The sequence below is a fragment of the Acanthochromis polyacanthus genome, chromosome 12 (genome assembly GCF_021347895.1).
Source record: "Acanthochromis polyacanthus isolate Apoly-LR-REF ecotype Palm Island chromosome 12, KAUST_Apoly_ChrSc, whole genome shotgun sequence".
Taxonomy (NCBI): Eukaryota; Metazoa; Chordata; class Actinopteri; family Pomacentridae; genus Acanthochromis; species Acanthochromis polyacanthus.
In genome coordinates this window covers 36,542,900-36,554,492 of record NC_067124.1, presented here as the reverse complement: position 1 = coordinate 36,554,492, position 11,593 = coordinate 36,542,900, and the positions used below count along the sequence as shown (strand labels likewise).

Sequence of the window (11,593 nt, the reverse complement as noted above, 5' to 3'; positions counted from 1 at the left end):
CCGTCTCCTCGGTTTATTCATTTAACCGGATGAAATTCGACTTTATTTGTGAGTTGGAAGTGATACAATCATTAAGAAAAGCTTACGTTAGTGTAAGGCTTCAGAAACAGAGGATGCATGTGGGGACATAAAGTGATATTTTACAGTAGCTCTTATTCGTAAGGCCAAGCGAACATTCAGTCATCTCTAACTGGACAGAAAATAACGGAAAACTGCATCGATAAGGTAGCCTAGCCGCGCTAGACAACCCACAGCAACGAATTTAATTCTCTGCCAGGGTGGGTCTAGTTACCCTCCATAAGGCTCGAGGCTGGATTCTCCTAAAACTGGCCGGACCAATCACCATGAAGTGTAGAGTCAGAAGGCGGGCGCAACTAAGTGACGACAGAGGCGTGACGATTCTGACAGAAACAACCGGCGCACAATAAACAGTTATCTTTCGACTCAGCTTTGGCCGCAGCCCTTAAAGATTTGAAGCTAAAATTCAACTTGAAAGATAAACAAAGGACGGCACTGAAGTGTTTCATTGAGAAGAAAGACGTATTTGGACTTATGCCGACGGGATATGGCAAATCCTTAATATACCAGTTGGCTCTGCGGCTCCGCTAGTTGGGAAGCTAATGGGACTTAGCCACAATCCACCGGTGCTCTAGGAACTACGTCAGCCTATTCGTTGCGTTGATTGGTTGTATACCTACCCAATTGCTGTAGAGGGATTTGATAGACAACCTTTTAGCCCGCCTCCCTCCCTGTCGAGCTTCCCCCAGACCCTTGTGCCGTCAGAAACATGGGTGTAGCGTGGCTAGGCTATCGATAAGGTGCAGCGATCGAGGTTTTGGTTTAAAGAACGATGCAACAAACAGCAAACCAACAGTCACTGAAGGAAAACTGAAGAAGATTTTGGAAGACTAAAAACTGTAACGGAAAGGAGCTCGCTGATTTTGTAGCCCGTTGTGTTCACTTTACGTAATAAGATAACAGAAAGATACTCACTGTAATCTGAATAGCAGCAATAAGCAGCAAAAGATGATAAACGAGTCAAATTCTGCCGTGTAATGAATGTTACTGTAAATGGAATTTGTGCTTTCAGTGTTACGTTAAAACTAGTAAAGACAGGTGGAGCAACTCATTAAATTTAGATTTTTAACCCTCTAAACTGTTAAAGTCATGTCATGTTTTAAACAAACAAACAAAACAAAACACCAATTATCAAAGCCAGAAGCTGTAAAAACAGAAATAATAGTCAAATCTTTCACTTTTTGACCCTCTTTAAACTAATCATACATCTCAAAATCATATTTCGGCAAAATTATTTTTCCTATCGCTCATTTAAATGCTATATTCTCTCCTCAGCGCGACTGATGAACCATGACAGACGCTCCCGTGACTAAAATTCAGCTGAACTGCAGCATTTAAAAACAAATTAGAGAAACAGAGAGGAAAATTAAAAAAAACAAGAATCTGAGCAAGTTGTTGGAAGACGCATTCAGCGCCGTGAAGCGTCTTTCTACAGCTGATGTGTCCGAGTTCACCGAGGCTGTAAAAACGTAAACAGTTAAATATCTGGAGCAGGTGTTACGACTCTGGAAATCAAATTAAATAATCAAAGAGATTCAACTTTAACTACTTCTTTAATGGTTTATAACTGTGTCGTGCTGCACAGAGGATTCTGTTTCCATGGAGGTGTGAGACTTTATATCGCAGTGAAGAACGAGCCCACAGAGCGGGAAAAAAAACAACTTCAGAGGGTTAAAATGAGTCTAGTTTGTTCTTTGGGATTAATTCAACTTTAACCATCAAACCAAACACGGAGGCTGAATAGAGGCTTGCTTTTCACCACATCCCGCTTGTCTCTCAGTACTTCTACTCTCTTGTAAAACTCAATCTGTTCATCAGGCTCGTCAGTCCTTCCTCCTCTACCCCGATGGCCTCTGACTTAGTGTTCGCCTGCTGCATCTCCTAATTACATCTTATCGGAACTGCTGAGTTTTGTGACTTTTTTGGAATAAGTTGTAAAGGAAAAAGCTCTATTTTGTCGTCTTGTTTTTAAATCCACTAATGAGGTTCCGTTTCCGTCACTGTTTGCTGCTTGGTTTTAACTGCCTGAATGTTGGTGGAAAGGTGGAGCAAAAGAAGAAACCTTTCAATATCGACACAAATACAGATCATAAATTGGAATGTTTACAGTTTGCAGGGTATCTTTGGAAAGCTCAGTGCTCTCTGATGGTTCTTAAAGTTCAAGAAAACCACCTTTAACTGCAGGCACAGTTTCAAATGTCTTCATTAAAGCTGCAACTAATGATTATTTCAGTGTTCTCAATTATTAAATAATTGCTTGGTCTAGAAAATGTCAGAAAATTGTGATGACAAACGTCTTATTTTGCCCACAACCTAAAGATATTCAGTTTGCTGTCATAAAGAAGGATAAAGACCAGAAAATATCCCCATTTTTGAAGCTAAAACAATAGAATTAGGACCTTTTTTTTTTTTTTTTTTTTTAGTCAAATAGTTACTCAAACAGATTACAGACTAACTGATTAATCATTGTGGCTCTAGTCACAAAAAACTCAACAATCTCAGTGAGATTCATGTTTTTTTTAACATGACTCGGTTCATATTTAATAGCTGGGTGCTGCTGTTGCGTATTTCACTGAAGCTCAGTTGAATAGGAAGCTTGACCCAAAACCTCAACACGGCAAATCAACCTGATTTAACTTTGTCAGTATGTTTCTGGTTTTAAGTGGAATGAATTTTCAGAGCTACAACGAAGGCCTTCAGAAGATTCAGACTGACTCAGCATTTAGCTTAAACATGGATTAATACTGTCACTAAAGATTAAAGTCCCAATAACATTCAGACTAGAATCACCAAAGTCAAGAAATATTTACATTAAAAATAAAAATTTACAAAAGAAAATCTCATTTCAAACTACAAGAAACACATGATTTTTTCCTCTCGTCATCTAGCGGTGCGAATTCTGCACCTTTGCATTGATTTGTGCTGAACTAAAGGTTAACTAACTACGTATTAAGGCTCAAACGGGGACAGAGAGGTAAAAGATGCAGGCTTAAACTGGCCTCTCTTCCCTCTGTGGGGAGCTACAGCTGAGACGTGGTGGCCAAGTGCAGCATCTCGTGCAAGGAGCTGGAGAAGTTGTTGAACAGAGTCACGGCGTCCGTCTCGTGGCAGGAATTCCACGCCGAGATGGAGATCACGATCCTGAAGGGAAGAAACAAAGTGTGGATGTTAATGCAGCACGTTTAAGTGCTAGAAAAAGTAATGGGAAATAAAGGGAAGCGTTCTAATACTGATAACACCAATCTATACAGGTCCAGGAATCAACAATCAAACAGTACATGAAGGCAGATGTTGTACGTACTTTAAGTAAGAAGTTTGGAAACAGAATGAAAATCTAAAAACAAAGAATAAGCCTCCTTTTCTATGTTTGTTTCAGCTCTACAAGTTTCTGTCTCACCTGTCGTCTCTGATGCGGTAGAAGAAGCCGTAGCCGTGGGGCACCATGGGAGCCACGGCCCCCAGGACGGTGGTGTAGCCCACCAGACTGGACGACAACGTGAAGTTACCACCTCCACCGCTGGACACACAAACACAACTCTGTTACAGACAATGAGCAGTGGGGGCAGCAACTAATCATTCCGCCCTCTGTCTGCTACTCTGCTAATGGAAATTTCTTGTACTTGGATGTTTTTTTATTTGTAACGTGACGATCCCAAACAAGTCTGGGCATCAGAGCGCATTACAAACCTGACCCTGAATGTGTTTTCTACTATTTTGTGACCGATGTCGAGCACCAAGGTCTGTCTCAGCGAAGGAAAAAAGTGAAGCCGTGCTGTGTGAAGGACAGACGCTGTTAAAAGTTTGCTTTTGTTGTTTGAATCTTGGTCTGAACACTTTTTCTCTTCTTTATTCACCGATGCTCGTTTTATTCTTCAATAGAATACAAAGACAAACACTGTTGCATCTTAACTTTTTTTTTGTTTGACTCATCCAGTTTCCCACAATTTCAGTTAGTTGTTTGGTTTGAGAAATGTCAGAAAATGGTGAAAAATTCCAGCGTTTGAAAAGACATTCCACTTAAACGCGGAAAAATCCTGACGTAGAAGTTAAATTACGTTGAATTGCTACGTTTAAGTTTTGGTTCAGGCTTCCTCTTCAACTGAACTTCAGTGAAATACACAACAGTCATGTGATCTCACTGAAATTATTTGTTTGTTTGTTTTACTAGAGCCACAGTAATTAATCCAGTAGTCAATAATATGTGTCTAAATTCTCTCATTTTAGCTTCTAAAATGTGAATATTTTCTGGTTTCTTTCCTCCTCTGTGACAGTAAACTGAATATCTTTGGGTTGTGGACAAAACAAGACATTTGTCGTCGCCATTTTCTGACATTTTCTACACCAAAGACATATGTAATCATTCCTGGATCCTATTTTTGTGACTACAGCCACATTGATTAATCCATTTGTCAATAATCTGTTTGAATAACTTTCTGGCTAAAAAAAAGTCTCAATACTCCGATTTCAGCTTCTAAAAAGAAATTTGTCATCACCACTTTCCAACACCCTCAAATGTAAAGAGCTTCTCATAACAAAGCAAAGCCTGAGACACACCTGCAACTGGTTGATCTGGTTAAGTTCTACTCATAACTGTAGTCTTTATATTGGTAATCCCATAGACTAGACTACAGCAAGGGCTCCATAGCTCAGTGGTTAGAGCACTGGTCTTGTAAACCAGGGGTCGCGAGTTCAAATCTCGCTGGGGCCTGAGTAAAGTTTTTGGTTTATTAATTTAATCCCTAGTGGTCACAAACTAATGTCAACAGGATTACAGTTCCGTTTAGCAAACACTCTTATCCAAAGTGACGCACATCTCAGAGTAGACACAACACAAGCAAGGATCTAGTCCGGACAAAACAACCTGGATTAGAGCCATAAAACAAAAAAACATGAAACTTATGGGAAAGTTTATTAGGAAACTTAAAGTGGCTATTTATCACTGATGATGGGAAAGAAGTTCACAAGATTACACATTCACAACTACGGGTCATTTTACTACCTTTACTGTTAAGCTTTTATCTCGGTTAGTAGAAATGTATTTTCACAACTGTTTGGAATCTGCAAACATCAGAAAAATTATAATAAAATGTATGTGCTTCGTGCCGGGGAGAAATCAAATGAACTGTTTCCGTCACTGCAGCGCTCAGACCCAACGGAATATTTGCACAGGAGGCCACGCCCTCACACTCATCCACACCTGGGCTCACCTTTCAAACACAACTTTTGAATCATTGCCATGAAATGCAAATCCTTTATTTTAGGTTTGCTTTCACACAAAGTGGGATTAGCTTTATGCTGGAGACAAACAGGGTTACTCCTAACTGAATCATGAAAAACCAGTTTAATATTTCAGCAAGCACTTTTAATTATCTTTACTGTGATTGTTAACTTTTTTTTTATTTGCGTGCCTGTAACTTTCATTTTCTGAGCTAAAAACAGAAGTGTGAAAGTTTCTAAAGCTCTGATTCCACTTTTTCTTACATTACGATATTAATCTATGCAAAGATGAGTTCATGAGTAATTTAAACCAGACTAACTGGTGTAGATCTATACGTGGAATGTTACTATGATTAAATTAGATGGAAATCCCAGATTATTTTTTATCAGACACTAGAACTGAAGGACAGGGGAGCCGTTCATTTGGTATGACCTTCACCTCGCTACAATAACTACTTCAAGAACAAATCGTCTGAGAAATAAGGATGCAAACAGATGCAAAAAATGTCCGTTTGGCTCAAAAGGTGATGTTTCTGGAAGTAATTCCTCAAATTCGTAAGTTAAATTCTAAAACAAGTTTCTGTAATTGCATTTGTGCCAACATAAACACCTCTATGTACGACAGACTACACTGTGGCAGTAAAAAGACAACTATCAGTTAACGATACGCAGCTGCTGATAGCCTGAGGAAAAGGTTTATTATCCCGTACGTGCAGATAAATACGGATGCTTGGGTAAAGGTCACCTGTGCATCAGTGGAATCTGAGTGGAAATAAAGAAGCTTCAAAGGCTGTACCTCCTTGAGTAGAGGGGATCCATGAACAGCTCTGGAGTCGGACGTCCCTCCTCCCTGGCAATAAGGTAAAGCCCCAGAAGATGTCGGTCAAAACCTGTCAATAAAATCACAAAGATAAACTCACCAATAGCCAGACTTTATTTAGGTTTGAGCATTTATCTGCTGCACAAAGGCTTCTTTTAGCTTTGGAATCTTATAGCAGGACCTTCGCTAAAGCTGCACAGACTGTTCAAAGTAGAGGGATATATAGATACTTTGCAGGAAATTACTTTGTTAGAGCAGCTACAATCACAGTTAAGGACCAACAGCTAACCCTGTAAAAAAAAAAAAAAAAAACATTTCAAACACGAATAGTATAAAATCCTGAAGATTTCATCAGAATCAGAAATACTTTATTGATCTTTGAGGGGAAACTGCTTATGTTACAGCCGGAAATATGAAAAGTACAAAAAATACAAACAGAATAATATGTCCTAAATATATATAAATATATACAGAAGTAGAAACAGCATGAGCATAAATGTAGCACGAGCTTTCCCTGAGAAAATGAAGTACATACAGATAATAAAAACATTTGGAATATGTAGTGGGCAAAACATTTTACAGCAAATATCAGACGTTCTTTGCAATTACATGGAAAAAATTATGTGCAATTAGCCAAAACAAGTTTGAAAATACACAAAGAAAAGTCGCCTAAATTGTCATTTCCTCTCTCATCCCTACTCTGCAGCTGCTCAAACTTCATTAATGATTAGACTGATTTAATATCCAAAATTTGAGTATTACAACCTTTCTTCTCCATAATAAATCATATTAAATTAATCCAGGGCTTCCTGTTTGATCTCAAAGACTCCTGTACATTGTAGCTACATTAATTCTTGTTGTACTTTCTAAAGCAGTTCAGTTGACTAACAAAGGTTGTGTCCACATTCAGCGTTTCTTTTCTCTCTACTCTTGATTTCCATCAGACGTTAACGCTGCATTTCCAATAGCAGGATGTGAATGATGTCTGTGTGAGTTCATGATACAAACCAAACAGGAACAAAGCTCTAAAAGCTTTAAAAAAAAAAATCAAATAGCGTAAACTAACCTTTAGCTTCTTGGGCTTCAGCCATCAGTTTGTTGTGTTTATTGAAGGCCTGCAGCATGGCTTTCCTCTTGACCTGACAGAAAACGTTCACGTTAACTCAAGGAAAACTGCTCTTTTTTTTTACCCCCCTGGGATTTCACTACAGCAAACATTCTCACGTTTGTATCGGTGGTGGGGTCCGTCATGGCTTTACACCAGTCCACAGCGTCCTGGGTGCAGGGTCGCATCGTCTCCGTCCGGCCGTGGAAGAACTTGCGCGTCGTGGCCGTCTCATAGCAGCTTCCTGGCCTGAGAGAGGAAACATCCAGGCTCATATACATCGGCTTCATGCAGCTATAACAGGCATTAGATCAGACACGTTTAACTAGTGCATACTTCTTGTGAATTTTGTAGTAGGACAACTGCATCGCCAGCTGAACGAAGGTGTCTGGATGCAGCTTCCTCTGCTTGATGGCGGCTTTTCCAAACGCTGTGAAGGCGTAACAAATAACCTGGAGGTCCCGAGTCTGTGAACCCAGACATAGAGCAGATATCAGCATTTTTCTAAGTAACCTTTAGAAACATCACCAAACAGAAAAGATAGAAAATTAGGGCTTGTTTCCATTAAGTGCTGTGGAGAAAATGAACCCGACTGTGTGTCACCACAACAAACAAAACCTTTATTCCAAATCCAGTATCTTGGGCGTGTTCCAAAAACCACACTACCATATTACACAATAAGCCAGGAAAGATTCAGTCTGTCCCAATAAATAATACTTTAAGTGGCAAAAATACTCAGCTGTCCTACTACCTTTGGTCTCATTTTGTAGTTTGCAAATCAGTGTGACTTTCTGGCCTTTCTGACCCACAATCCCCTGCACAGTCAGTGTCTCATGTGAGTATAAACAAACTTTAGCCACTGAGAGTGCAGAGGCAGATGATATTTCACACTTCAAAAGGTTTAAAGTGCAACATTTTAACAGCGTAGACTGTTCCATCTGTATGCATACTGCATGAAACAGTACATACTTTAAAAAGGAAGCTCCAGAACATAAAAAGCAGTTGGTACGTACTAGAATTGCCCTTACAAAGTACAGACTGCATACCTATGAGACTATTTTGTAAAATATTGTGTCTTAAACGTTGGCTGTCTTGCTCATCTATCAGTCTCAGGCTACAGTGTGAAATCACCTGTTTGTGTGCTTTACAAACACAGTTACATATGTGGCGTCTCTTGCCGAGTGCAGAGGATTGTGGGTAAGAATGACCAGAACATCCTGCAGGCTTGCAAGATTCAAAATGAGACCGAATGTAGCAGGACATCCAGGTAAGTTTGGAATGTTTCATTTGGCCTAATATGACCAGGGACATCCTAAATCCTCTTAAGGCTAACTGTATAGTCTGTCAGTATGTGAAGTATATTGGAATGCACCCCAGGAGTTCACAAAAACCTCAAACAAAAAGACAAAACACACAAAAATACTCTCCATTTTTGACCAAAAAAAATTAAGAAAAATCTTTATCTTCTTAAATTTATTTCAAAAGAAAAGTTGTAAATATTCTTTCATGTCAGCCACGCCTCAAGCTGTCTGGAGGGAAAAACTACATAAAAAGCAGAGACAGGTGGTCAAGTCATGTGGCTACATGTCCACTACTATCAGAACTCATTCAGGAAAAAGGTTTCCATCTCCTGTAAAGTGCAAGAACTTTTCTTTTGTTTTTCTGAAATGGAAAATCACCTCAGTCGAGCGTTCCATGTCATTTTTCTTATGCAATATCTCAAAATGTGCATAAAAATACATTATGGTGTTGCTTTTCTTGAGGCTTTCTGGAGTCTGCTTTGCTCACCGACTCCAGGTATTGCTGCTTGGCCTGGCTGATGTAACTGCTGATGGTTTCATCCACAGTAAACACCAGCTCCTCTGGAAGTGGCATCGATCTGACGGCGTCTGAGCCCTGAAGAGCAGCAACATCAGCATGCGAAATGTCAAAAGAAATACCAGCAACCACAACTATTCCAGTTTATGTACAGAATCAAATTTACCTTCCATTTGCCCTCGGTATCTCTGAGTTGCTGGTCGATGTACCAGCACATAGACACCAGCACCATGGCATCATACGGGGAGTGCTGCAACAAGCATTTGGAGTTTTAATCTTTTTTTCCCCCAGAATAATGTTTAAAAACAGCTGAATTCTTCTGGATATGATATAGCCAAGACACAAAGATAAGCATGATGAGTCTAAAAACATCGACAAAAACACATAAACTCACATCACAAGTGGATCCACAGGTCCCGTCTGAGAACATGAGGAAATTGTACGACTTGTCTCCCCAGCGGACGGTGGGGTTTCCTGCCAGAGCCTCCACAGTTAACTGCATTAAAAAAATACATAAAAAGTTATAAATCCAGACACATTATACGCTCACAATAACTGTCTGAAACTGGGTGGGTACAGGCAATTGAGTTTAATTTAATCTTGTCACTGTTAAATGCACACAGTGGAAATATCTACACCTTTTGCACCTTCTTCTCATATGAACCCGGTATCTATACACTAAACCTACACGTTTACATAAAACATCACCTTATATGTGCTGTTTTTCTTCTATTTGCACATCTCTTACTGTATTTCATCTAGTTTTGTGAATTCAGTAGCATATTTGCTGCTTAGCCTTGCTGTACATTGTGCTATTCTATTCTGCCTCTTCTGTTGTTGTCAGAACATGATATTTAGTCATTAGGTCATAAATAATTCAGATCTGTGCAGCTCATACGTTCGTGTAGTTGTCTGGGGTCGCGTAGGGCTTCTTCTCATCCAGAGAAATGATGAACAGGCTGCTCTGAATGGTCTCCAGGATGGTCTCGTTGTGTGGATCGATGTTTATCAGATGTTCTCTGGCCTGCAGGGAGAGCAAACAAAGACTCAGTGATCCTCAGAGATGCTTTTTGACAAACACGCTCCGTAATTTCACTTAGATTTTTCCAGTCCTCCCAGTGTAAGCGGCTCTACCTTCGCCCAGCGAGTCCTCTCCTCTGTGGTGAGGGCAGATACTCCGTCTCCTTCTGGTTCGGCCTCGCAGCGCTCTTTCACGTACCTCAGCTGCCTGCATGAGTGAACAAACACACACATCAAGCTCTGGTCGCTTTCCTCTCTCCTTGTAAAAGTTTGAAATAAACTCAAACTCTCTGCAGGACAAACCAAATTAAACTTGACGCCTGGATATGTGTCAGGAAATGAACGGATGGATCGACTGATGAGTGTCGACACGTGACCATAATGAGGAGTTTCCTATCAGCTGTAGAAAACAGCTGTGACAGCGTTTGCTACTGATCTGATGAAAAAACGGACTGAACAGCCTCCTGCTGCGCAACCCGAGTTAGAAACCATTATCCTTTGATTTAATATAATATAATGACTCCTGAGAACCTGAAATCAGATATGAAAGCATCATGTAACATATAATATTAGTGCATACTGCAGGAAAGAGAAACATACATTATACTTAACTGTCTGAACCCCAAAACCCACTGGCAGGCTTGAAAGGCATGTTATTATTTTTAAAAATTATCAGAGCGAGAAACTGTAAAAATAGAGAGCACTGTAAGATTTTCAACTTCCATTTAAAGGAATTTATATGTGACATAAGGTTCTGTATAAAAAAAACCCTGACAAACTCTAAGCTTTAAACTGTAATATTGCACTTGAAAAATTAAGACAAAAATAGAGAATTTGCACCACATTCTGCAAACTCCCCCCCCCCCCCCCCCCCCAAAAAAAAAAAAAAAAAATGCGCTATTTAACACAACTGAGAAGCCATGACTGACTGAGCTTTGAGAAACAGTCATATCTCAAAAATTCAGAGAATTTAACATGAATTACGGGCGGTGTTTCCACAGAGCGGAGAGGAGATGACAAAGGAAAGGAAAATGATCAATAAAATAAATGCAGCATGGCTCAAAAACAGCATCGAGAGGCGCGAGTTGTTGGAAGACACCTTTAGCATGGTGAAACATCTTTTAGAGTTGATGTGCAGATTAGTTTGAAAAACACTGAATTTGTAAAGGTTGTAAAAATGTAAAGTAGTAATATAGTGAAACAACAGTTACTGGTAACACACGCGGACATCTAAAAAAATGCTGTACATGTTGATATCAGGTATTTCTATCTTTCTGAAATAAATAATCAAAGACAGTGAACTTTAGTTTTTTCTTTTGCTCTGATTTTTGGTTGTGTCATACTGCACAGAAGACACTTTTGAGTTCTGTCCTTTTTCACCGTTGTTCTGTTTCGATAGAGGTGCAGGACTTCATATTGCAGTGAAAAATGAGCCCACAGTGAGAAAAAATGCAAAAGAAACATACTTGGGGATCAGAGGAATAAAATACTTCCTCCATCTTCTCTCTCCGTCTCCTTTTTAAAAGGAGAGCGTC

General features: G+C 39.6%; 1 protein-coding gene and 1 non-coding gene across 3 annotated transcripts in view; one reads left to right on the top strand and one right to left on the bottom strand.

The window, feature by feature from the left end:
- Positions 1 to 2,580: 2,580 nt before the first annotated feature.
- The window catches only part of LOC110952451 (acyl-CoA-binding protein homolog), a 66,367-nt gene continuing 57,354 nt past the window's right edge, over positions 2,581 to 11,593 (bottom strand). For both annotated transcript variants that reach the window (XM_051956315.1, XM_051956312.1), the window contains 11 exons: positions 10,173 to 10,266; positions 9,937 to 10,062; positions 9,433 to 9,534; positions 9,205 to 9,288; positions 9,009 to 9,116; positions 7,557 to 7,687; positions 7,340 to 7,469; positions 7,182 to 7,254; positions 6,092 to 6,185; positions 3,476 to 3,595; positions 2,581 to 3,219 (listed from right to left, as the gene is read on the bottom strand). In XM_051956315.1, coding sequence (XP_051812275.1) covers positions 3,099 to 3,219; positions 3,476 to 3,595; positions 6,092 to 6,185; positions 7,182 to 7,254; positions 7,340 to 7,469; positions 7,557 to 7,687; positions 9,009 to 9,116; positions 9,205 to 9,288; positions 9,433 to 9,534; positions 9,937 to 10,062; positions 10,173 to 10,266 — 1,183 coding nt within the window. In that variant the 3' untranslated portion in view covers positions 2,581 to 3,098. The remainder of the gene's footprint in view (positions 3,220 to 3,475; positions 3,596 to 6,091; positions 6,186 to 7,181; positions 7,255 to 7,339; positions 7,470 to 7,556; positions 7,688 to 9,008; positions 9,117 to 9,204; positions 9,289 to 9,432; positions 9,535 to 9,936; positions 10,063 to 10,172; positions 10,267 to 11,593) is intronic.
- trnat-ugu (transfer RNA threonine (anticodon UGU)) lies at positions 4,714 to 4,786 on the top strand. The gene has a single exon. It is a non-coding gene; the product is annotated as a tRNA-Thr (tRNA).